The sequence below is a fragment of the Lissotriton helveticus genome, chromosome 6 (genome assembly GCF_964261635.1).
Source record: "Lissotriton helveticus chromosome 6, aLisHel1.1, whole genome shotgun sequence".
NCBI classification, from domain to species: domain Eukaryota; kingdom Metazoa; phylum Chordata; class Amphibia; order Caudata; family Salamandridae; genus Lissotriton; species Lissotriton helveticus.
In genome coordinates this window covers 1,535,139,710-1,535,167,337 of record NC_136067.1, presented here as the reverse complement: position 1 = coordinate 1,535,167,337, position 27,628 = coordinate 1,535,139,710, and the positions used below count along the sequence as shown (strand labels likewise).

General features: G+C 45.0%; 1 protein-coding gene across 1 annotated transcript; it reads left to right on the top strand.

Annotated features, from left to right (window-relative positions):
* The first annotated feature begins 7,961 nt into the window (after nucleotides 1-7,961).
* Nucleotides 7,962-8,915, top strand: LOC144762765 (integrase/recombinase xerD homolog). Its single transcript, XM_078648012.1, has one exon. It carries the CDS (start codon nucleotides 7,962-7,964, stop codon nucleotides 8,913-8,915), a length of 954 nt encoding a protein of 317 aa, XP_078504138.1.
* The last annotated feature ends 18,713 nt before the right edge of the window (nucleotides 8,916-27,628 follow it).

Below are 27,628 nucleotides of genomic sequence, written 5' to 3'. Positions count from 1 at the left end.
GCAGTGTGTTATTATTAGCAAGCATTTCAATTAAACACTGTCATTAATAGTTTGTATTTTCAATTGTCTTTCTTGCATTAACTGGGTAACATGAAACGTTCTATGAGGGATCAAGTAAGAGCTACCACCTGTTTGCTGAGTCTCTTTGAGGTGTATTCCAATTCCTGCCTCTCGAGGTATGTAAAACTCGGATTCAGGCTCTGGTCATAAGCCGCCTGGACTACTGCAATGCTCTTTTGGCTGCTTCAAATGAAGCCTTATTGAATAAACTGCAAGTGGTTCACCACACTGAAGCCCGCCTGGTACAGAATACGCCACGTTGCCTCTCTTGCAACAGCTACACTGGCTACCCATTACGCAGAGAATTAAGTTCAAGATCTGATGTATTGTACACAAGGCGCTCAACCGCCAAGGACCCAGTTACTTAACAGATAAACTTCTCCATTAACGGCCAAGCAGAGCCTCATGGTCAGGGGACAAATCACTCCTTATTATCCCTCGTTTAAAGCAGTCCTGTTCTGTGGGCAAATCTTTTTCCCATCTAGCACCCCTATATTGGATTCATCTGCCTCTTGGCCTCCGTAAATGCAATGATTTTCATATCTTTAGAAAACTTTTGAAAACCGCACTGTTCCGCAACTGCTAACCTGGGTTGTTGCTCTCCAGGACAGAGATACCCCTTTGGGGACGATTCATGCGCTTTACTAACTATTCATTCATTAATTTAAAGAACACGAGACATCTGCTCCATCATTTCTCGTTTTAAGAGCGTGCCCTACCCCGTAATACGTAGCCACCTTAGGCAGAGATAGACATAGAAAAGGATCGGTCTTAACTGTGAGGTGGCCCTAAAATTACACTTGGGCTTGCTGTTTTACAGAAATTCTAAATCCTTTGGCTGAGGCAGATAGGTTTGTCCTCTTCATGATCTCAGTGCCAAACAAAACTACCTTAGGACTGAAAAACTATATAAATTACTGGTTCATCCTGAAAAACAGTCTCACATTGGTCAGAGAAATGAGATGTAGAAATCTTAATAAAGATCCCTTGAGTTCACTGTCTGATGTTATGTCTTCTCAAAAGCCGTGTAACTATAACACGTAATATTTTCCACTAGTAGGATTGACACATTCTGAATGGAAATTGAAGTTAAGCGAGTTGAGTGGTGTACAAACAAATCAGCAAAGAAGCTCTTTGTCACTCCAAATAATTTAGAATCCATGAACATGTGAAACATTAAGTCCACTGCAGCAAAATCAATGATTCACACAAATGTATCCAAAGTAAGTGTAGTGGGTGCAAAACACCAGGCCAGATTCACAAAGGGCCTCCACACTCGTGGTGGAGGCCCCGCAGTCGTGGGGGAGTCTCCACACTCAGGGCAGAATCTCTGGCATAAGAATTATCATTACTGAAATTCTGCCCCGAATACGGATACTCCCCAATTACTGCGGGGCCTCGACCAGGAGTGCGGATGTCCTTTAGTGAATCAGGCCCAATATATGTATTTGTCCTGTATACTTAACTCCGATGGTGTTCAGGATAAACCTTGATCAGGGGGCTTGTATCTCATGCTCTGATCAAGCATGTACCCTAGAGGGAAAACTCAATAAAAAGCCTTTGGCAGATAAAAATATTTATAGCAATTCTGTAAAGTTCACGCACTCTAATATGATGCGCTATGAGGAATAACAACCGGCCTGATTCACACACAAAAGGCCTCCGCACTGGTGGCTGAGGTCCAGCACTGTTGGGGAGTCTATGCACTCGGGGCAGAATCTCTGCAATGACAATTCTCATTGCAGAGATTCTGCCCTGAGTGCAGAGAACCCCTGGCGCCTGCGGAGCCTTTGTCACGAGTGCGTAGACCCTTTGTGAATCCTGCCCAGGGTGTGCAGGTAAGAAGTTCCTGAGCATGAATGTCAATCTTACCTTCTAACCGTCCTAGCATACGACTCTGAGTTGGCATGTAGGTCCACGTGTTCTGAGAACTCACTGGTCCCACTTTTAATGTAATTTTAGTCTAGTTCTATGACAAAGGGCTTTCCGAAAATATGCATTGGGGTTGAACATGAATGAGTTTCATAATTCACATTTTCTTTTTGAAACAACAATGTTGCTGTGAATTTTGTCTTCGATCTTCAATAACCCTGAGCTGTGTTTGTTGTTTTGTATATTTTAAAGAATATTACAAAATGAATTCTACATTAATAATGTAATGTAATTTGAGGTGTTGTTCTTGAATTTTCATTTTATGCGTACCCCAATTTTTTCGATATGGACATTTTCTCTATGGAACTTAAAATGTAAATGAAAAAAAATAAACGAAAGCATTTCACTTTATATAACTGTGCATTAAAGAGCACTATTGTTACACACAAGTGAATTCATTTTGAAAATTTTGCACTCAATTAAAATTATTAGATAGGCGGAGCTTGCATAACAAAAAAGGGCTCCTACTTCAAACCAAATGTTTCACATGACCATAAGACGTATGGGATTGGAGTTCAACAGTGCAGTGTACAGCTAGCCACAAATCAGAAATGTGTAGCAGTCTAATCACAGTACTATTGAGTCTTTGACTAACCTTGTCTAGTGAACCTTTGTAGTAGCATGTCAGAATAAGAACACATGGTTGAATTCAGAGTATTAATTGGAATGATAGCCACAAGATCATATCTGGAGCTTTGTCCGCCAACAGTGTTCATGATCCATACTGGGCCCCTAACTCTTGTAGATTATCAAAATCATTCTGACATTGGAAGTAATTTCATAATAAATACATTTTTAAAAAAAGGAAGTCATTTCATTTCATACCAACCAAAATAATGAATCATTATGCCACTTCTTACAAAACACAGGTAGACTCAAATGATCTCTCAAGTTTCAGCCACATTTGAGCATACCTTCAATAGAGTGGATTGTGGTGCAGCAAATGCAAGGAAATTACACCTAACAGTCCACTAAATAGACTTTTATACCACTCACGGGCAGTGAATGAGATCAGGTATCATTCCTAGACAAATTAAGAATGAAGTTTGATCTGGGTGAAGAATTAAAGCCGGTTGTGTAGGAACTACTTGCTAGATCCATTATCATTGAGTGTAGTATGGTACCATGGCCTCCAGCGGGACAAGACTGATCCCGATATCCGACCCATGATTCATTGCAGTCGATGGGAACTTGTGACTTTGACCAGATCCTTTGCAACCAGATATCTGTAAGTGGAACTTTGTGCTTCCTATCACTATTTTTACCTGAAACTTTAAAAAATCCTAACTTTGGTTCTTCTAACACAGCATCTTGCTGAGGCATCTGGAGGATATTGGCTTTCAAGGCCAAGCACTGCAATAGATCAAGTTCTTTATGTAGCATTTGTCCATTTTTATTTAATTTTGTGAACCCAAGAAGTGAAGTTCCACAAGTTCCAAGAATATATCAACTTTATCAACTTTTTTGGTATGTACTTACTACCTACTTATTGCATCATTCAGCATTTGCAGTTACAAAAACAAATCACAACTTATCTGAAGGTGAAATCCTTAACCAATTGAAACAAGAGTAATGAGAGGCCACCCCCGCGTCTAGGGGAGGGGGGCCTTTAGTGGGCATTCCGTGCCCGCCCCTGTAGGTAAAGTTTCGATTCTGGGGTTGGACGTCATGGGGAGGGTCTCGGTAATGCGAGACTCTTGGTGGGCGTCCGAGGACCCTCCTTCCTAAGGCGATAAGGAGAGCAGCACCCCGGGAAGTAGCCCTCTTTCGTCTCTCGCCTGGGTAGCAGGAAGGCCAGACAAGAAGAGTTGCGGTGGAGTCGAGACTGGTGGCCTTTGTTTTCTGATATACAGGTGAGAGGCCATAGCGTAGCGTAATGGGGGAGCCAGCAGTAGTGGATGGGGCCGGGAGCCTCAGGTTCGGGCCCTTGTGATAGCGCACGTTTATTCAGGAAGGTTTTTTCATTGTTTTCCCGTTTTTTGTGGCAAAGTAATAATGCATGGAGAGTTGCAATAAACCCCCTCGTTAAGCCTTATGGTGGGGGTACCGAGCAGTGATAACGCAGGCTGAGCGTGTGCAGGGATATCGGACAGGCGGAGGGAGGGGTGGTCCCCTTTCAACCCGCGTGGCGTGCTGCGGTGCGAGTTGGCCTGGGGTTCACATTAGAGCACGGTTCGAGCCCCGGTAGGGATGCTGCGACATCGTCACAGAAGCATGAATGAGTAAAGATAAATAAGGAGAGATGAGCGCAGCGTGGTGCTGGGGCGCGATGTTTAAGGGAATGATTGTATGGGGATTTACGGAGCGCATTTGCATTTGTGGCGGTAATGGTTTTTCACTTTGGGTTCGATGCCGATTAAGTATGGCACAGTGAAACGATCCTGGTAGGACAGCAGAGCGCAGATCATTTGCTGCACGGTATTACGGCAGAGATGTGGAGGAGGGGGAGCCAGAGCGCGATGTCAAGGTGATGGATGGGCTAAGGGCTCCGAGATAGGTATTCAGGGTTAGGAGACGCGCCCTGGAGGCACGGAGGGGTGCAGCTTGAGGGCGCCGCGTATACAGGGCGGCAGTTCACATTGCTGGGCACATGGGAGATTTCGTCATGTGAGAAGGGAATTTTAAACGGTATGCAGGGTGAGGGAATTGGCATTTGGATCACAGAAGCCGCTTCTTCATTCAGATGTATTGACTTTCGGTCAGGCACACATAGGGGGTCTGGCCATTTCACGGGGAACATTGCACCGTTACTCATTTAACAGCATCTTAATTCGGTGCGTCAGATGCCCACTCACAGACAAGCAGCTCTTTTTGTAAATGGATTGGGGGGTGGCATTATTCCCACTTTTTGCCAGCCTAAGTCATAGAATTGCAGCAGCGCAATTATGTAAAGGGCTTTGAAGGGATTGGTGGCGTGCAGGCAATGCGAGTGGGGCTGTTGTACATCAGAGGCGGATATGGTGCATGGGTCCAAAGGACAGGGGTGGCGCGTAGTAGGTTGCGCGCCAGTGCAATACCGGATGGAAGGGGCAGGCATGTTGGGACTCATTAATGATTGTATTTTCTTTCTTAGTAGGTAAAATGCCGCCCAAGCGGGCACGGGGGGGCAAGGAGGCCCCGGCATCAACAGAGGAATTTCGTTCATTGGCGGCATTGTGGGAGGTCGCAAAGAAAGGAGGTATCGATTGGGCGCTGAGGACCCTATCGCAAGATGGGGGTGCGAGTGGGCAGCAGGAGTTCACTTTAGCAAAACGGGTACGGCGGACGCCTAGTCGCTTTAAGGACGCTCAGCAAGAGAAGACCAAGCGGGTCTCAGGTCAGCGAACGACCGTTCCAGGTGAGGCGATGGCAGAGGGCCTGCCCCTGGTGGTCAAGGACACGATGCGGGTGGCGAGCGTAGGCGAGACAGCTGAAGCAGCAGAGAGTGGGTTGTCGCTTAGGGAGGGGTCGACACAGAATGCGGTGGTGGCCAGGGGGGCAGCCCCGGATGGTGGGGGGGCGGTGCCCGTTGCTGCAGCGCGGACCCTAGTGGAAACAGTTCAGGCCCCGGTGGTGGCGACACAAAATGGTGGGGTGGCTCAGGTTTGGGTCCAGTCAGGGGGTGTAGTACAAGCACCAATGGTGATGGCTACCACAGCTCAAGGCCCAGTGAACAACGCAATGTCAGTGGGGGCGGGGCCAGTTACGGTGTCTCCAACTCCACCCGCTGTGCCGGTGGCACCGTCGCATGCTCCCCTTATGCATAGCCCAGTTTTATACGGCTCGGCATCTTTGGCAATGACTCCGTCGGCAAGTATAACTTGGCACGTGCCGGCAGATACAAGGGAGAAGATCTTTAAGGGGGAGTATGTGGATGTGTTTGATCTGATTAATGCAGGTGTGGTCCCGGGGAAAACCAGATCGGGTAAAGATGGGGAAATGAAACAGAAGAAGGTCTGGGTGGAATGGTCATTGAAGAACTGGGTGACTGGGTTTGCTATATATGCAGCAATTATGGTGGAGCGGTTCCCCGCATTGGCGGCACAGTTGATAAGTTACATGGCATTGATTCATGGGGCGGCTTCAGAATTTCAGGGAACGGCATGGTTGCAATATGACACGAAATTCAGGCAGATGAAGGCGGTGAAACCCGACATAGCATGGGATCAGCGCGAGATTATTATTTGGCATGGGGAATTTTATTCAGCGGTACCAACTAGCAAACCTGCACATTCCTTTCGAGGAGACAAGGGTGCCGGGGAAAAGAAACAAGCATGCTGGCAATTCAACAAGAATGAATGTAATAGAGGGACGGCTTGTAAGTTCAGGCACATGTGTTCCTTCTGTGGGATGTTTGGCCACCCAGAGATCAAGTGTTTCAAGAAGGGCGGAAAGCCTAAGGAGCCCCGTCCTTCCCCTGCAGCTCCCTTGCAACCAAAGCCCCGCCCTGCACAGTGAAGTTCGGAACCTGCCCACGCCCATAAAGCTCCCAGTATTAACCCATCTGCTAGCAAGGTATGAGAGGGGGTCAGAAGCACAATTCTTGTATGAAGGTTTTAAGTACGGTTTTCACATTCCCTCGGCTGCAGTCCCATCCGCAGTTCCTCCCCGCAACCAACGGTCAGTGCTACGGAATCCAGAAGTAACGTGGGAAAAGATTAGCAAGGAGTTGGCCCTGGGGAGGGTGGCCGGTCCTTTTCAGACAATGCCTAGGCCGGACCTGGTTTGTTCTCCCCTAGGGCTAGTTCCGAAAAAAGAAGTTGGAAAATACCGTCTCATTCACAACTTGTCAAGTCCGGCAGGTGGGTCAGTCAATGAGGGTTTGGATCCAGAATTGTGTGCAGTTCATTACACCACCTTTGACTCTGCTATTCAGAAATTGCAGCTGCTGGGGGGAGGGGCTCTGATGGCAAAGGCTGACATTGAGTCGGCCTTTCGCCTTCTGCCGGTCCACCCGGAGGACACTAGGTTGCTGGGATTCACTTTTGAGGGCAATTTCTTTGTGGAGCTATGTATGCCGATGGGTTGTTCCATTGCATGTGCAATATTCGAAACATTCAGTTGCTTCTTGGAATGGACAGTGCGGGAGGTGATGGGCGCGCGAGAGGTGGTGCATTACTTGGATGATTTCCTGTTTATGGGGCTGGCGGGCGCGTCCGATTGTCAGGAGGCTCTTGTGGGTTTTCAGCGCATGGCGGGGGCCTTGGGGGTGCCTCTGGCGGTGGAGAAAACGGAAGGACCGACAACCCAGTTGACATTCTTAGGTATTGAGATAGACACGGTTGAAGGAGTGTGCAGATTACCTCAGGAAAAAGTTAAGGCATTTCAGGGGTCCTTGGACCAATGCTTGAGGGCACGCAAGGTTACTTTGCATCAGCTACAGGTGTTAGTGGGTCAGTTGAATTTTGCACTCCGAGTGATACCTATGGGCAGGGTTTTTTCCAGGAATATCGCCAGGGCGATGTCAGGTTTGAAGGAAAAACACCATCACACTAGGCTGACAACTGAGATGAAGGATGATTTGGTCACGTGGAGGGATTTCTTGGAGGATTTCAATGGGTCGGTAATATGGCAACAACCGGCGCAGGACAACAGAGAATTGGAACTTTATACGGATGCAGCAGGTAGTGTGGGTTTCGGGGCAGTGTTAGGAGCAGGTGGTGTATGCAGCACTGGCCAGCAGAATGGTTTGAGAGGGGGCTGGTCCGCAACATCACATTTCTGGAGTTATTCCCCATTATTGTGGCTCTTCAGATATGGGGCAATTTTCTGGAAAACAAAAAAATTGTGTTTTGGTCTGACAGTATGTCAGTGGTTTTGGCGGTGAACAACCAAAGTGCCAAATGTCCTTGGGTGCTCCATTTACTGAAAGTGCTGGTGCGGGAGTGTCTGCGGCGTAATGTGCATTTCATTGCAAAGCATGTGCCAGGTGTGGTTAACACAGTAGCTGATTCCCTGTCTCGTTTTAAGTTAACAGAATTCAGAGCGCGATGGCCGCAAGCAGACGCTCAGATGACAGCCTTCCCGGAAAGCCTGTGGAAGCTTGGTGCCCCATTGCTCCCGATCTCATAGCGGCATCGGTTGCTCCCAAGACTAAGAGTAGGTATGAGAGGGATTGGCAGGTTTACAGGGCTGTTTTGCAGAGCAAAAAGGGTGTGGGAGAATTTACACCACAAGGGGTGCTCAGTTTCATAGTTAGCCAGAAAGATGGGGGAAGGTCCCTGGCTCTGGTACGCAGACAATTATCAGCAATAGCCTTCTTTGCAGGGATAAAAGGGGTGACGGATCCCACTAAAGACCTTAGAGTTAGAAGGGCCATGAAGGGATGGGAACGATTGGTTCCAGGGGAAAAGGATTCCAGGAGACCGATCGATTCCAAAAGGTTGGTGAATATCTTGGGGGCGTTGCCGCAGGTTTGTTGGTCGCATTATGAGGTGCAATTGCTGCAGCTAGCATATTCATTAGCTTTCTTTGGGGCATTCAGGGTATCAGAGCTAGTGCCAAACTCTAAGATGGACAGACAGGGTGGGATCGCCGTTGATGATGTGGTGATGGCAGCGGGCTTGCTGCAGGTCAGGGTACGGCGGTCGAAGACAGACCCACTGGGAAAAGGAGTATGGGTGCAACTGAGAGCAAGCCAGGGGGCGGGCTATTGCCCGGTGATGTTGATGGAAAGGTTCATGCAGATGAGGCCAGGATGTGAAGACAATAGGCTGTTGGTGCATGAGGATGGTACACCGTTGACGAAATTCCAGTTCACGCGAATATGCAAGCGGGCTCTGGAATTGTTAGGAGAAGACATAGCTCATTTTACGTCACATTCATTCCGTATTGGGGCAGCTACTACAGCAGCGGAATTAGGACTATCACCGGGTGCAATCAAGAGAGTGGGCAGGTGGAATTCAGCGAGTTTCGAGCGCTATGTGCGACCACAGCCGGTATAGGTGGGGTGGTATCCTCAACAGGTTGGTATTTACCCACTTCTCTCTTTTGTATTTTGTTTCTGGTCTCGCTTGCAGGGGTGGCAAGCCAGAGGATGCAAGTATGCTGGTGTGGAGATTCGGTCATATGCAGAGCGGGGAATTGGTTTGGAGAATCTGGGGTGGACAAGACGCAGAGGGCCCTGGGAATGGTCCACAACTGGTTAGGTTTGGAGGGCCTGCGGGCTGAGGACGTTTCAACTCATTTGAGGAGTGCGCTCAATAAAGGTTTGCCTATTCCAGATGTGCTGGTTATTCATGTCGGGGCTGAAAATATGGTCCCAGGGGGCAGGCGAGAAGCCAAGGAGGCATTATTCTCTCTTCTTACTTGGATCAGAAGGGCATTGCCGGACACAGCAATTATTTGGTCAGAGGTTCTCACTCGGAGGGAGTGGGGGTGCGATGTGCCGGCAGCAGCAATGAACACGTCAGTAAAGAAAATGAATAGGGAGGTGGAAAAGTTGTTGAGGGGTTCACAGATACTGGTTATTAGACATACCTTGCTGCAGACATTGACCCCAGATGAGTATCGGACAGGGGGGGTGCACCTGACCAGGGTAGGTTTGGAGGTGTTTGTGCAAACAATCCTGGGGGCCATTATGTTACACCCCGGTAGAGTGGCAGGGCGTTAGCATGGGGGGAGGGCAAGAGCGCCAGTGGGGCTCCTTGCCCTGTGGCGGGGTCCCTGATAAGAGAAAAGGCTGAGGGACTCCTTTTGGACGGAAAACGGTTCACCCTGGAGCAGGGGAGGCAGTTATGGCGGCTCTAGGCTGGCGGGAGAGGGGGCCGTCCTGCTGGTGGTCCTGGACTCTCTGGCTCTACCCTAGTAGCTGGTGGCTTGGAAAGGGGGTGGTGTTGTGTCCTGCTGGTACAACACTCCTCTAGAGATGCCAATTTGTATATATATGGTAAACTGTGGCGCATATGTATGGGCGCAGCATTTATGTGTGAATTTAATAAATGGTAAATGTGGGAAGTTTTACCCACAACTGAAATGGATTTTGGTATAATAATAAAGCTACGCAGAGGACACCAATCAGTTGTAAGTGTCTTACTGGGAGAGGGGTGAGCCTGGGGTAAAGAGCGAATGGCACGAGATATCCCCACTATGAGAGGCCACCCCCGCGTCTAGGGGAGGGGGGCCTTTAGTGGGCATTCCGTGCCCGCCCCTGTAGGTAAAGTTTCGATTCTGGGGTTGGACGTCATGGGGAGGGTCTCGGTAATGCGAGACTCTTGGTGGGCGTCCGAGGACCCTCCTTCCTAAGGCGATAAGGAGAGCAGCACCCCGGGAAGTAGCCCTCTTTCGTCTCTCGCCTGGGTAGCAGGAAGGCCAGCCAAGAAGAGTTGCCCACCCACCCATCCCTAAGTTCAATTGTTGGGGGCGGGGTCCCTGATAAGAGAAAAGGCTGAGGGACTCCTTTTGGACGGAAAACGGTTCACCCTGGAGCAGGGGAGGCAGTTATGGCGGCTCTAGGCTGGCGGGAGAGGGGGACGTCCTGCTGGTGGTCCTGGACTCTCTGGCTCTACCCTAGTAGCTGGTGGCTTGGAAAGGGGGTGGTGTTGTGTCCTGCTGGTACAACACTCCTCTAGAGATGCCAATTTGTATATATATGGTAAACTGTGGCGCATATGTATGGGCGCAGCATTTATGTGTGAATTTAATAAATGGTAAATGTGGGAAGTTTTACCCACAACTGAAATGGATTTTGGTATAATAATAAAGCTACGCAGAGGACACCAATCAGTTGTAAGTGTCTTACTGGGAGAGGGGTGAGCCTGGGGTAAAGAGCGAATGGCACGAGATATCCCCACTACTTTCATTCATTGCCTTATTGCAGAGAACTGAAAATCTTCGTGGCAACTGTCAAAGAATCAGGAGGGTCAATAGGATGGATTTTTGTCATCCTGGAGTCATTTTATTAATTACATTTTACTCTATTCTTCTAAATTGGTTTAGGATTTTTAATAGGTTGTGTTTTCACTTTATTAATATTTGAGTGCTGCATAAATATTTTAAACATTGCCTCTATATTAATCCTTACTGCTCTGTGCCAAGCTACTAGAGGATTAAGCACTTTTGTGGTTACCCTAGCAAGAATTATGTTTATTACTTGAGAGGGGCTCTCACCCTCCTCAACTAATAACTCCATTTCTTACATTGGTTTTCAGTTGTTCAGTTGTGGGATCTAGTACTTTTGCTTGAGCAGTGTCACTCATGATTTGTGTAGAACCAAAAATCGCAAGGGATAATCTGACATCAATTATTTGGAAATTCTCCTTGATTCGACATTTTTCCTTTTATCTAAATTCAATTCCTGCCTAATATTTGTGCACCTGTGATACTTGTTTGCAAGCATGGAGATCGATCTTAGCAACCTTAAACGTTACACTGTAGCAGAGCAAACAATATTTGCTTGTAGAAGAGGATGCTGATAGCAAAACATCCCAAGAAACTGGAGCTCCTGGTAGGCCTCAGTGCCTGGGAGGAGTTCCACATGTAGCAGTCTGCTGCAAAGGAGAACAATGATTCCTCATAGAGGATGAAAGGGAAGAGGAGCAGGTGGAAGGATATGACTGTGGCAGTGGAACCAGAGCTTGAAGGGAAGGTGTAGGAGGAAGAAGATTGGCATGGTTGGGTCACAGGCCAAGAGCTGTAGCATTGGGAGGAGGAATCCCTGCCCACAGGAAGAAAGTTCTCTGCCAAGAGCAGTGAGTCTCTTCACAATCCATCCACTGAGGAGTTGGAGGAAGTACAGCCATAAGTGAGATCAGACTGCAGCTTGCAAAATTGAAACTGGCTGCAGAAGAGAGGAAAGCAGCTGCAGATAAAAGAAAGGCAGGAAGACCCCTAGCCAAGGAGAAGGCTGAGGCAGAGAAAACCTTGGCAGGAAAGAAGGCTGATGCTGAAAGAGCCTTGGAAGAAATAAAGCTAGCTCTCGAGGAGAATAAAATGATGCTGATTCATGAAGTGTGTCAGAGAAGCAGAGTAGCTCAACGTCCAGTATAAATGAAGGTAGCAGCAATATTTCATCCACAAGAGATAAAAGGGTTCACAACCCCAAGACCTGGTGTCTAATTTTATGGGAAGTATGATATTGCTAAATGGTTTGCAGCCTATGAGGTAGCCCTGTGTATGCAAAGGGCCTCAGATGAGGACTGGGGGCTAGTCAGTGGAAGCACATGCCAGTGACTGCATGGGATACCCTGTTGGCTTTAGAGGTTACTGACAAGATGATCTATGACCCAGTGAAAGCAGCTCTTTTCACAAAGGTTGTTCTTACACCTCAAAGGGTACTGCTTAATGTTCAGGTACAGTCACAAACTGTCTGGCCAGCTTTGAGTGGATATTTTGGACTTTTCCAGTAAGGCACTGAATGGTTGGGTGAAGGACAACAAAGCAAGTAATGATGATATGTTGTCCAACCTGATTCTAAGAGAGCAGGTGCTCACAGAATTGGACCAAAATCGTATTGACACCAAACTCACTAACACCAGGCAGATTGCATAGAACTCTGACCTTTGGCTTAGTATCCAAGTGTCAAGGTATTTACCTGGAAGTGAGCCCAAGAAGGGGGGTTCAGACGCCCCCTAGCAGAGTGAGGGGGAGATGAAGGGGAAAACAGACAGGTCCCAAAAAGGGCCCCAAACCAGTGAGGAGAAGCAGGATTCTGAGGTCCCTTCTGAGATATAGGGGTTGGGGTCTGGAGGAAGAATAAGTGAAACCCCTATATGCAAAGTGGCAGGTGTGTCACTGTCACACTTTTTGGCGAGACGGAGCCATCGACCCTCATAAGACCTCCGATGCCGGACTCCCAGGATCATCGTCTTTCATGCCGGCCGCACATGGAGACCGAACAGAACCTCACACGGAGGTAAGTGTTAGTGGTCTGCATCGTTATCTGAACTGCTCTGCGCTAGCAGTTGAGAGCGATGGTTTGGCCGTGTTCTTTCTCCGTGTCCCACCTTCTCACTGTGGGTTGAGTTTCACATCAGTATGACAGTGAGGATGCATCCTACCACACACCTGCCACCTTGCCCATAGGGGTTTAACTTATTCTTCCTCCATTCCTCTACTCCCCCAGAGTACCCAGACAGAAATAGTTGGTGTAGCCTTACTGCCCGCCGACACATGAGGTGCCGCAATCAGAATTTAGGCTCAGTCCCAACCACCCGATGGGCACCCCCGCCCTCCTCTTTCCCTCAAGTCCATCAAGGGGTACTTCTGCCTTATCTTGGAGTTCCATATCTTTGTGAGCTCTCCACAGGTTGGCCCCATTCTAAGTGACTTAATTTTGCTACAGTTGCCAGTGGCATCAGGTTGCCTGTTGCTCGGCTTCATTGGCGCTCAACAGGTGCTGTTATTTGATGACCTATCTGTGTTTGGACTCTATATAATCCCCTATGTTCTATCACTATGGACCACAAGTTGCCTACCTTTGCACATCTGTTTTATAAGGACTAGGGTATGCATATATGATAAACATTCCATTTTTACACAAAATACTTAGAGTCAACTGTATATACTTTGTATCCACCTATGATTGTGAATCACAGCCACACTTGCCACCCTCTGACATCTCTTAGGTTTTGGAACCCACCTCAAGTGCACCGAGGATGAGTTGCCACTAGGTCCCCTACAAGCTGGGTAAGCTTTGGAACAGGTTTTCCATTATTACCGTAGCCACTGTATTTCTATAAACCTTATTAACTGGCACGGCATCAAAGGAGTATTCTTGATATGTTGTTTATGCTTGTCATGAACTCATTTTTTGTTTATAGGGACGAAGCTGAACATCAGTCCACCACGACTGATGTACTATCTCATCAGTTGCCTGTGTCCTTTTCACACTGACCGCAGTTGGTACGGTGTCGAGCTTCACACACACTTTCTATCATTTGGTCCTGAAGAAAGCCACAGAACCTCCACGGAGGGCACTTAGGCTGAAACATGTCAACTCTATGACCCCATTGAACCATGCTAGGTTAAATTTTCCAGGCGTGGCTCGCTCACTAATTTTAGTCCTGACCCCCAGATGTTCTATTAAACTTGTTCTTTAACATACCAGGGAGTTAGTTATAACTTCACATCCATCACTTCTACGCACTTCCTCCACACCCGGCTCATCTGAAGGTTTTAGTTCAGCTCTTGTTTACCACAACTTAAAACATCCCTGAACTCCTCCCTCACAGTGCAGGGGGTTGTAGCCCTCACTGCGACCAGGTTAGCAGTACAAGGAGGTTCCTGTTGATGAAGCATGCCATCCACGGGTGGGTGAGGGGATTCGTCCTATAAAAGGGAATTCCACATACTCTGATTCTATTTCTCTTTGGCCCAGTGTGGCTTGGTTAGTGCCGCTAGATTACATTAGAGGGGAGTCGCCCCATGCTGTTCGGTAAATCCACTCAGGCCTTTTGTGTGTGTATAAGAAAATAAACCTTTTGCCAGGCCTAAATGTTCCTTTTTAATACTTTTAAGTCATCTCTAGGCTAATCCCTAAAGGCGTATAGGGCAGGGGGCATGGTATTTAAACAGTAAGAGATACATACTTGAGTATTACAAGTCGTGGCATGGAAAAACTCGTAAAGTAATTTTTCACTTTTCCAAGACTACCTCTCTCACAGACTAACCCTGGGTTACCTTATTACACTTAATACGTGATAATTTCAGTTTAGGAACAGATAGAGAAATGCTTCTTCTATGCATTTGAATTGTAATTTAAAATTGTCTGTAATGAGAAAGTCGGATTTTAAGTTTGTATTGTGATGCCATTTTTGGAAAGTTTAAATTTTTCTGCCCAAACCAAAAGTGCATTTCTGTCAGTGTTCAGGGTTACATGACTGTGAATGGTTCTCTTATGGTATGTTGTGTATTACTTCCAAACATGGGCACAAAAGAGGCCCAGGTGTGAAGGTAGTGGGTCTTCATGGCAGGATGGCTTGGGAGGAGTTGTGCCTGCCCTGATTACACTTCGAAGGGCACTACCTACAGCACACACAAAGAAAGTTGACACCAGGCTTGGCCTTGCCTTTGTCACCCTTGACAGTTTGGAGCCAAACCAGGGTAAGGGGATGTACTGACCAGAAAAAGCTTGTGATTATGCCACTGATTTCTCCCACACAAAGGCTGGCACAAGGTTTAACTGTGACACCTTCAGAACTTCTCATCAGAACACTCCTGTACTTGCGGGAGATTCAGAAGAAGGACTGTCCTACTGTCTGAAGAAGGAAAATTGGATTTCCTTGAATCCAGAATCCCTAGAGGTGACTCCAAGGGGCAGTAACTGGCCTCCTGTTTGAGCTACAGGGACACAAAAAGAGGTCCTTGCATTTGCCCTGCTATTATCTTCAACTGGACCTGCCTGAGCTCTGCTGCTGGTCTCCGCCTAGAGTGAGGCATGATCCCCAAGAGAAGCCCTAGGTCATGGACCCTTGGCTGGCATCAGAGTGTACTTTTCTATGATGATCTGCCAAACTACAGGCAAGGTGATTAACTAGAAGTTTGGGTCTCTTTGCGACTGTAAATGGGCTCCTGGCGACAGCAACACTCACCGCATCTCCTGCAAACGCATAGTTCTAATGGTTATCTGCTCTTTGTGCCGAACAGTGACCACTGTTATCAACTGCCAAGGTGAAGCTCCAATGACGGTCACTTCTCATGACAACATCAATCTGCTTGCTGCCCCTGCCAATGCTAAACTCCTGCTGAGCCACTCGTGTGGACTTGGGCATTGGGAAGGTAAAACATTTGAGTCACAGAGCTATCTGCAGCAGTCAGTTTGGCGAAGCATTGAGTAATTATGAATAATGATTTGGCTGAATTGTCAGCTGACTTGCTCTTGTGTGAAATGTAGTCATTACGCTTGAGACTATGGGACATTTTTAGGGCTTTTCTATAGGAACACTTGGCCGCAGGATTATATGCGTGTCTCCAGAAGCGTTCCAATTTCTTACAAAGACTTTTCTCTGCCCGAAGTTCCATAGAAAACCACGGGCGGATATTTTTTTCCTGGAGGATGTTATAGATCTGGGAGGTGCCACCTTATCTAATAAGTTAGTAACCCAGCTTTTGAAGCTGGAAATATATTCATTGGGATTCCCTGTCAACTGAAGAAGGGTATTTTGAAGCAAAGGAGTCATAGAATCAGTAGTGACCTTCCTCCAATCTCTCTTTATCTCTGGAATATGCTTAGGTATTAAAAAGAAATGGTAAAGCCTGGCAAATAGATTATACTGTCAGCTTTACATGGCACTTCAAACTGCACTACAGGCTGCAGTGGCAAGCCTCAGACAAGTTTTAAAGTGCTACTTTGGTGGGTGGAAATTCGAGTGCTGCAGGCCCACATGCAGCATTTAACTTACAGGCCCTGAGTACCATGTAGTACTATATACCATGGAATTATAAGTAAATGTATTGTGCCAATCAGGTGTAGACCAGGGGTGGGTGGAATTTTTTTTCCCGCCCGCGGAATTGAATATTTCTGTGCTACTCTGTAACGTGGAATTACTAATAAATTCTCTTGCTCCGCTCTTCCTGCAGAATTAGGCAGCACTGCAGTCCCAAATCCCGAGTCCCAATACGACATGAAGGGAAGGCAAGGGAAAGTGAGAGAGAACTCGACTAACAAGACAAGAGACACCAAAGAGGGACTCTAGTGCACCGACAGGGAGGAAGGATTAAAGAAAGGGGCATGGCCTGAAAGAGAAAACATTGATGAAGAGAGTGACTGATGGCTACCAACCTGATCAGAGGTAGAAGCATACACGGGAGCACAAGAAGAGACGGGGGATGCATCTTCCTCCTTCGGGGCAAGGTGTGTTGCCATAATGGAGAGTAGAAGTCTGTCCTCGAGGTGGTGGATGGTCAGGTGAGATTTGAGAGGTACATATGTCCGTGAGCGCATTTGCTTTCTGCATGATTGCAGGCCAGAGTACAAGTGGCTGAAGTGTTTATATGTGTTGATCTCCAAATTTGTGTTTGTGTATCTAAACGACCCTTCAAAAAGTCATTATCGACTCAGCATTGTGTATGTTCCCAGAACAAAGATATATCCTCTAAATATCACCCACATGTACAATTATCCTCAGTGATCCTCTCCACAAATTGGCCTTGATGTATTTAACCAAAGTAGGATTAAATGGTGTCTTACAGAGTTCCAATGCCACATCATTTAAGTATTTATGTTTAGGTTATCCACAGCTGTGACAAAACAAGGGCTGATAAAACTCTTTAATTGTCATCAGCTTCTACTCTAATGATGAAAGGCTGAGAGTGGTAATTAATATGAGCTAAAGAAAAATACCTACAGAGAAGCATACCATCACAATTAGACTTCTTTTTTAAATTAGTGTATGTAAAGGGTTCAAAAGCGTGTAAAAGTTAGTAACATGCGGAGCTCCTGCTAACAACTTTCAAAGTGCTCTGCCATGTCCTCGGCTGACCCACAGGAAGCCAATTATTGGAGTTCTGCTGAGAAATGTGTAGCAGCGGTGCACTCCTGGTTACCCTCCTGCCTCCTCTCAAATTTGACCTGTATGGTGTATTGCTGATCGGTAAACAGGAGAACAACTTTGCTGGACATGTTGTATAAAACACCACAGAAGTTCAACTCTAGGTCTCATTCACATCAAACACAACCGGCATAGGCTGCTTGACAGACAATACAGTCTAGCATACAGGGCTCCCATTGGGTAGCGTGCTTTCTTTCCGCAAATGTGCTTGGGTGCCATGACATGGCATAAAACTCTGTATACAATAGAATTACGCACATTCTTTATAGTCGTTGGTCATCCGTGGTTAATTATTGAGCTTCTGAAACCACATTTCTGCCGGCAGCAACAGTGATACCAGCCCTGCCATTCTGGGACGTAATTTATTCAGAAGGCGCACTCCATATTAACAAGAGCTTCATTTAATTCTGGCAAAGACTGCAGGAGGCAGAAATTATTGTATTGCTAAGCAACATGGCTTGATGCATGCGTGCGTGAGCAGAAGCTATAGCTTTTACCTCGACCCTTACAGAAAGAGATTATAATGCCTGTCTCTGGTCTTAACAGCTAATTTGGCAGTTTATATATAGTCATATCTGATATAGGGCAACTCTATGTACCGAGTGTTGTTTATATAAGTGGCACAATGACCTTCATTTGAGATAGATTATAGGGATGGGCGGAACTACGCGGAATCTCACTTATACAACTCCACGGAATTCCACGGAGTACAACTCCACAAGTTTAACTCACCCCTATTGTAGACCAATTTTACCATGTTTAAGGGAGAGAATACATGCACTTTTAGAACTGTCTTGCTGTGGCAAAGTGCAGAGAGTCCTAATGCCAACAAAACCTAATTAAAAAAACAGGAGGAGTGAAGACAAAATGTTTTGGGGATGACCTGCAGAGAGAGACAAATCTAGCAAATACTTTAATATGTTAGGGTTATATTTACAAATACATTTTATGAAAACATAAATAATAAACCAACAAAAGCAAATGAACCCATATCGGACCAATTGCTCGGTTTCTAAGATTGCAAAGCCCCCTCCAGGCAATGTCTAATTAGAATAAAGAAGGCAGACTTGGGGGCTGTAAGCTTGAAATGGATTTGATCAGTTATGAAAAACTCCAAGGCAGAGTGGTCAAAGTCAAAAACACTTTATTTAGCATAGAAAGTACATAAATACAAATCAGACATACATCCTTAAAAGGCAAGAGAGTCCTAAAAATTATGCTGAAAACTATTCAAAAATAGAAGAATTCAATACATTATCATCTTCTCATAAAAAGCTAAATAACTGGGGACATTTTTATTTCTATTAAAGTAGTGTTATACCAATAAAGGAAGCAAAATATTCTGGTGAGCACACCCAGTTAGTTCATTAAAACCTTCACATCTTAAATTAAATAAATTCCTGACATAGTACATATTCAAGACAAAAATAATCCTAGATATTACAATTTATCATCAAAGATAATTGTCAAAAAATAGTCTATTGACACATGCTCAGGCATCACAGTCCAGATAAGATTGTCTGCTCTTCAGGGAGGCCCAAAAGAATGATGCTAGAGTGTGACACACCAGTGGGTCATCAACTGTTGAATAAAAAATAATGTTGGCTGACACTGAATGAAGTTGCATCTACGCAAAAGAAGGACAACAAATTGTTTCCTCTGGAAAGTGTAGAATGAGCAGAAAAATATTATGTGAAAATCTAACTGTATTGACACACCATCACAAGGACATACGGTCAGCTCACTTGCTGAATAAGCATTAGCTGGAAAGATATAGTTTAGGTAGAACCTCGTCAAGATAAACTGACGCTGTAAGTTCTGAACGAAGGTTAAATATGACTGTATGCCATATTTAATGGGAGGAGACATTTGATATGATCTGACAGTAGATTTGTTTCTATTTATTTCGCATCTATCTGTGGCAGCCTTTGACAGAAAGATCTCAATTAGCATCGCTTTAGAGATATGCGCACAAGTAGTTGGTCCTTTCCTTGGGGTTTCTCCTATCCTTGACTGACCCGTGGCCAGGGTTGGTCTTCACAAAGTTCTATGTAAATGTAACTCTGAGGGAACCCATTTTTTGCACTCTCCATTTCCTTGCTTTGAATAAATTCGAACTTGCCTTTATTCCTTTTCTTACCTTCCCTTTGCTGACAAATGTTAAAGTCCTACATTGTAGTTGTTATACTAGCACGTTCCAATTTTTCCCCATCCTATAAGCACTGTTCTAAATATTACTCATACAATATATAGATGTTCCTTTTCTTTACCCATCCTTTAGTCCATTCAAGTAATTGCATCGTTTTAATAGTATGGTCCATTCTTACTTTACCCATAGTTCCTCTTCATGGGGAAATATTTCACTGTGAAATTCTAGTATGTTCCTTATTTTTCCGGTCCTTTAGACTTCATACTGAGTCTAAGTTCTGAAACATATAAGTATGTTCCCTGTTCTTACCTTCCTTTTTCACTCATAAATGGTTGGTCTTATTCACTTTCTATATGGATATGTGCTCTTTATAATTTTAGTTATTGACAGTTTAATTGCTGTGAACCTAATGCTTTCAGAACTTGATGAAATTTAGATAAAGGTTTTTAAAACTTCTTGAGTCTGTGGTTATTATACGAGTGCAACATAGTAAATGAAAAGTGTATTTGGTGTCTGCCTTTCTTTTACAGCTAGCTCCCTGATCCATTGTGATCATAGGTACCCGTAACAGTGGATGGGTAAGTCGGGTACACTGGAAATAAAATAGGAAGGAGCAGGGTTACCGGTAGTAGAGTGTAAGGTTACCCGACTAATAAATATGGTGAATTGAATTTATGGGCCCGATGCGTATATGGTACATTTTATAGTTGGGTGACCTGCGCGCTCTATCAGTAATTTACTGGTAGCAGAGGAAATGGTTAGGGACTAGTTAAAGTTAGATAGGACTAGTTAAGATAGGTAAATAGGTTATATGCTGCTAATTGTGAAAAATGTTATTGCTGCTAGAACGATCAAAAATACAATTGCTGCTCATTGCTTTGAAAATTATGAAATGTTTTAAATTGTTTTCTTGCTGTTATATTGATAAATGTACTAATAATACACTCGTTAGTGATTTGTTACATGTTTGTCTGGAATCCCCGGGGAATAGAATAGCGGGTGGTGAGGAGAATCCATGCCGTAGTGAGGTCAGTGGCTCGAGGAAAATTGGTGCAGGTTAGGCAGAACTAGAAGCACTGATTAGGGTTTTCTGAATGAATGTTTGAATAAATGGTAGCAAAGAGTTCGCTGGCAAAACTTCTATTGTGATATAACCTAGTAAGGGTCACACGGAAGGAGTAGCAGGTTCGTCTAAGCTTGATTGGTAGCAAAGGAGTTCACTAGTGAAACTTTAGGCTTAGTATATATCCCGCAGTGGATGAGTCGAAGGAGTAGCAGGTTCACTAATGCTAGTGTGAAGAGTAGGCAGAAGGGATCTACTCGCAGTATATGAAAAGTAAATAGAAGAAGTTTACTTGCAGTGAAACAAATCTTTTCTTTTTTTTGACACTCGAGGACAGTGGCGAATGTGTTTACGTTGTAAATTAAACAGAGCACTTGCACTTTAAAAGGTAGAAATTGCATTTTCCTTATCTTGTGAAGGAGGGAGTCAGTTGCGGAGCGGCGCTGACGTCACTCAGTGCCGCGCTGGTATTGGTCAAGACAGCGGGCGTGTAGTTGAGGCGGAATTCTGAAGGAGGGGTAAGCACAGGAGCGTGAGAACTCATTTACAAGAAACGCCGCGCACCCATTGGTTGAAGTTATTTGAATTCGTGCATTCGATTGGTTGCACGAAAATAAAAGACGCTTTTGTATTGGAACAGATTTTGTAAACAAAAGTTGCTTGCGGAAAAGTATATGTGACCTTCCTATAGCCCAGAAACTAGACCTGATCCAAGATACATAGGGTTCGGAAAAGATCAGTGGAAAGGTCGTAAAAGCGTTATGTACAGAGAAAAAAGGAAAACGACTTTAGTAAGCAAAGTGAAAAATTATTTCAAGAGAGACAAGCCCATCAAAACTAGAGAAGGAGTTGTCATTCCACCACCTAATACTCCCGCATCATTCATGATGTTTGATAAAGGCTACCACTCTTGTGTGTGGTTGGAAAATTGGGTGGAATATACTAAAAATGACGGGATTTTGGAATTTCCGTTAGATGGAACGTTTAACAGCAGGATTTTTGTTCAATTTAAGAACCAGAATGAATGATTTACATCCCAGACCCAGATTAACGCAATATGAGGCCTTAGAGGAGTGGGAGATAGAGGCTCTTGAGCGAGACAAACCTAGAATGGACAAGGGGTTAACCAAATGGTATCCAAAATTGAAACAAGAAACCTGAGAGAAAAAAATGAAACAATGGAGACAAAACATGATAGTAGAAGGACTGTACCCTGTAATAACCCTAGAAGCGCCCATGGGAGAGAAAAGGACAGAGAAAACTAAACATTTAGTGACCAGTGGGGATTCAGATGATGATTATTTGGAGGAACTATTAATGAAGAACCCACCTCCTTATAATGAGGGTTCAAGACCCATAAGTGCCAGAGACACCTGTCTGAGACCCCCTTATAGTGAAGAGTCAAGGTACTCTGGTGAGAGAGACTCCTGCCCAAGACCTCCTTATGAGGATGAGTCAAGACCCTTAAGCACCGGAAATCCATTCCTGAAACCTAATTATGGTGAAGGACCGAGTATGACACATCCGACTGCCCCGTATTTTGCTCCAACCCTAACTCCGCAAGTATTGCACAAAGCCTCCCTGGAAAGGTATAGGGGAGAGGTGTGGCGCCGCGGCCAGGGCGACTGACGCTGGAATCTGGGGATCAGGGTTCGATCCCCGGCTCCGGCGGCAGGTTAGCCCAGCACCATGTGACTCTGGGCAATAGCTTGCTTAATCTTCCCGACGGCCCCCAGCGCCTAGAGACCCTAACGGGTGATTGTGCGCTATACAAATGTGGATTATTATTATTATTATTATAAAGGGTACTGCAGGAGAGAGAGCGAGAGGCCATGGCCAAACAGAGAACAGAGTTAATTCAGAAAATCTCCCAACTAAATACAAGTCCTGAAGCCTTGACCATCCCAGTAACTATTGGACCAGTTGTTCCTTTATACGGGGTTAAACAGGGGAGTCCGAAGACTCCGATCATTACCCCAGCTGTAGTACAGCCGAGGAAAGAGCCCTTAATTGTAGATGATCAGGCGAGTGAATGTAAATCTGTGATTTCTTTAATGGATTTACTGAACAGGGAACCAGAAAGGGAATCACAGAGGAGAAACACTCCTTTCACTTCAAGAGAAATTCAAATGGAATCAACTTCAGGTACTAAAAGTGTCACAGTAGTGACTCCTGAAGAAATTGAAAGATGGAGTCGAGAATTAGAGAAACAAAATCCTCAGTCGAGACCCTTAGATATTTACAAATTACGAATAGAATTGGAAGAATTGATGGCTGGAAATGTGGGGTTAGACAGAGTGAATACCTATACTGAGGAAGAATTGCTGTTTATTTGCAGAAGTATCTCCCGTAATACCAGAGTTTTCCATGAGACGCTAATGGACACCGCGGCTAGTATGGGAATAGATATCGGTAAATCTAAAGTGCTGCAAAAGCCCTATAGAGCAGAGTTCTCAGACAGAGATTTGGAAAACATGAATGTGTCAGGGAAAAAGGTGCAGATTAAAGAATTATTAAACCTGCTGCAAAAATGGGGTGAATTAGAAAAATGGAAAGCCAGATGGGCAAAGAAAAAGGAGGAGATTAGATCAAAACAAATGGCTTCCGAGTATGTCTTAAAAGAAGCTGACAAGGCAGAAAAATTATATCCTATGCGAGAAGTGCCAGGTGAAAAGTATGTGCATGTTCCATGGTCTCGACAGGATATTGTGTCCTTTACTAATGACTTCCCAAAGCTGCCAGAAAAACCTGTAGACTGGTACAGACAGGTCGAAAGATTTGTGAAGGTCCAGAAATGTCTCTGGAAAGATTTGGATGGGTTTTTTGACATTGTAGTTCCTGTAGATTTGTGGACAGAATGTAAAATTGCAATTGATTGGCCTAGTGAGGAGTACCCGAGAGACCCAAATACAGGAGCTCCTTCTGCAGAAGTAATGAAAAAGTACAACCAGGTAATGTTACATCTCAAGGGGAAAGTGTCTGCAAAGGAAACTGACTGGACCAGAATAGATAGAACTACTCAGAATAGAGATGAAACTGTGCATTCCTATTATGAATGACTGTTACAGGTGTTCAAAACGTACAGTGGTCTGGACAACATCGAGATGAAGGACATGACCCATTTCATTTACAGGTTTGTATTAGGCTTAAGACCTGAAATTTCACAATGGATCAAAGACAATAAAATCTGTTGGCAGTCTAAACCAATTGATGAGGTTCTAAAGTATGCCAAGTATTGTGAGGATGAGATGGCTGACAAACGAAAGGCATTGAAGGAAAAGGTCATGTGGGCACAGGTAAAACTGGCAGAACAGCAGGAACAGCAGCTAAATAAATTGACAAGTAATCAGAATCAAGGCCCGGGGGGTGGGGGAAAACCCGGACTAAAAATGAGCAGAGAAGAGGCCAAAAAGATGTTCTCCTGTCACGGGTGCGGACAGACAGGGCACTGGAGAGACAAGTGTCCTCATGCACAGAATGGTAATATCCAAATCACTGATTTAAATCCACAGACGCAGAATGAGAAACCACGAAAGACCCAGCAACAGGTAAAACAGAATCAGTTGCCTCGTGCACCTTGACAGAATTTTAGGAGCAAGGCACAGCAGGGGGAAGACACCGAAGTGTGGGAAGTAAGGGAAAATAAGAATGCAGCAACCTCACAATTTCTGTTAAATGACACGTTTCTCTGTGATGACACCTACTGACGGTGCCTGAGGGGGGAGGACGAGGAGTGCGTGCTTGGCGCCTCCTTGCCGGTGGACCAGTCAGGGCCATACATTGAAGGAAAGGTTGAAGGAAATGACGTCACCTTTCTGTTGGACACTGGTGCTACCCGTTCTACTGTAAGAACAGCAGACGTTCCAAACCTACCCCTCTCGGGAGAAGCGATCCAAGTAGTGGGCATTTCTAATCAGCTAATTAGTACCCCTGTTACAAAACCTATGGAAATCGAAATTGGAAATTTTAAAGAAATGCATAGATTTATTGTTTGTGACTCTAGTCCTGTGAACTTATTGGGACGAGATTTGCTGTGCAAAATGAATTGTACTATCTTTTGCACACCATATGGCGTCGAACTCCAAACCCCAGATGAAGATGGAATTTACAAATTAATGTTAGCAAGACCAGACTCTGAAATTAAAAGACTGGCAATGCAGGACTTACCTGAAGAGCTCCAAGAAACAGTGAAACCAGAAGTATGAGATTTTACTGGAAAGGATGTAGGACTAATGCAAAATGTTGACCCAATTAAAATAGCCATAAAAGAAAATGCAGCATACCCAAATATTAAACAGTACAAAATGAGTGCAGAAGTAAAAGCAGGAGTTGCCCTTGAAATAAAAAGATTGTTAGAAGCAAACATCATACAAGAAGTAATGAGCAGCCCATGTAATTCGCCCATAATTGGAATCAAGAAACCTAGTGGGAAGTACAGGGTAGTACAGGACCTGCGCAAGGTTAACAAAATTGTGGTCCCTTGTTGTCCTGTCGTGCCAAAGCCTGCAGTGATTCTATACCAAATTCCATGGAATGCTGGATGGTTTACCGTCATTGACTTATGTCATGCATTCTTTTCAATTCCATTGCATCCAGACAGCAAATTTCTTTTCTCATTTGAATTCGACAGTCACGTGTATGTCTGGAATCGCATCCCTCAGGGGTATCCAGAAAGCCCCTCAATCTTTAATCAGATTCTGAAAAAATGCCTTGAGACCCTAATGTTGCCCAGAAAGTCAGTTTTGGTGCAATACATAGACGACCTTTTGGTGGCGTCTAAAAGTCGAAAAGACTGTGTAATTGACACCATTGCCTTGCTGAACCATTTAGGTGAAGGAGGGCATAAAGTATCACCAGAAAAGCTGCAATTCTGTACCACATCAGTGAAATATCTGGGGCACCAGATAGAGAGAGGTATCAGGAAAGTCACCTCAGAAAGAATCAGGATAATTCGAAACATGGAATTACCAAATACCCAGAAGGAAATCAGAATGTTCCTTGGAGTTGTAGGGTACTGCAGGCAGTGGATTGTGGGATTTGCAGTCCTAGCAAAACCATTAATAAAGATGACAAAGAAAGGAGCAAGTGACCCTGTAGATTGGGATGATGAAAGCATAACAGCTTTCACCAAATTACGCGACTGTCTCTGTACTGCTCCTGCCCTAGGAATGCCCGATTACTCAAAAGATTTTGCACTGTTCTGTGACACTCGAGAAAATTGTGCACTCTCTGTCCTGACCCAAATTCATGGTTTGACTCGACGTCCAGTGGCATACTTTTCTTCCACATTGGACCCAGTAGCAGCTGGATTACCTGGATGTCTGAAAGCTGTAGCTGCAACTTGCATGAGTCTTGAACAGAGTGAGTCCATTGTGATGGGACATCCAGTAACTGTATATGTTCCACATTCTGTTGTGATCTTACTGACAAGAACAAAAAGCCAGTCCCTCACACCTAGTCGGCTGACTAAGTATGAGAAAATCCTTGTAGGTGCAGGGAATGTAACCATCGAAACATGTAACATTCTGAATCCAGCTACCTTGCTGCCTAGCTCATTTGCAGAGGAAGTGAGGGAAGAATTTGCACATAATTGCATTGATTTAACTGAGTTCAGTACCAAACCACGCCCAGACATTAAAGAAAACCCTCTGTATAGTGACGATAGTGAGCTGTTTGTAGACGGCTCATGCATGAGACATGAGGATGGGGCCCTAAGCGCCGCCTATGCAGTATGCACTTTAGAGCGACCAGTGGAAGCATCCTACTTACATGGAGTTAAGTCTGCACAAATAGCCGAATTAATTGCATTGACAAAAGCTTGTAAATTTGGGAGAAATTTGAGAATAACCGTATATACTGATAGCCAGTACGGTTATGGGGTTGTGCATGACTTTTGCCAATTTTGGCTACAGAGGGAGTTCCTGACTTCTTCAGGCACCCCTATCCGAAATGGAAAATATGTACAGGATTTACTGGAAGCAATCCAGTTACCAAAAGAATTGGCTGTGGTCAAGTGTGCTGCTCACAAATCTGGCAATGACGATGTGACAGCAGGTAATTGTTATGCTGACCAGTTGGCCAAACATTGTGCAAAATACAAAATGGCAATCAACATAAAGGTTGGGGGAAATGGAAGCAGCTGCCAACTTTTGATGCTAGAAGGAGTGAATACATGGGAGGAAGTGAGAGTCTTACAGGAAGCAGCAGAGCCACAGGAAAAACAAAGATGGAGAAATTTTGGTTGTCGTAGGAGGCATGAAGATGGTGTCATTGTTTACCTTGATGATATGCCTGTGTTGCCAGACGGTATGCTTGCTCCAATGGCTAGGCTGATACATGGAGACACCCATGTGGGCAGAGATGCGATGATTCGCATGTTCCGCCAAACGTGGTTCAACTCGAAATTCAGAAGCGTAGCAGAAGCACTCTGCCAGAGGTGTTTGACCTGCCAGCAATTTAACCCTGGAAAGAAAACAATAGTCTTGCCCGGGAAAATTGGAAAGGCAGAAGGCCCTTTCATCAGACTACAATTTGACTTTATTCAGTTGCCCCCTTGTCGAGGAATGAAATACCTACTTGTCATTGTCTGCCTGTTTTCAAAATGGGTGGAAGCTTTTCCTGCACGAAGAAATGACAGCATCACGGTAGCAAAGTTGTTACTTAGGGAACTAATACCTCGTTACGGTTTCCCAGTCTTAATTGAATGTGACAGAGAAAGTCATTTCCAGAATGAAATATTAAAGCAAATCTGTGAAGCATTCAAAATTACGCAACATCTGCACTGTGCATATCGTCCAGAGGCTTCTGGAGTGGTAGAACAGAGTAATGGCACAATCAAGTCAAGATTGGGAAAGATGTGTGAATACACTCAAATGGAATGGCCAGATGCTCTGCCTCTTGTACTGATGGGACTCAGAAGTATTCCAGATCGGAACACAGGCTTGAGTCCCCACGAAA

Coding starts and splice junctions, on each gene's coding strand:
- LOC144762765 (XM_078648012.1), top strand. CDS start 7,962: ATGGCCGCAAGCAGACGCTCAGATGACAGCCTTCCCGGAAAGCCTGTG.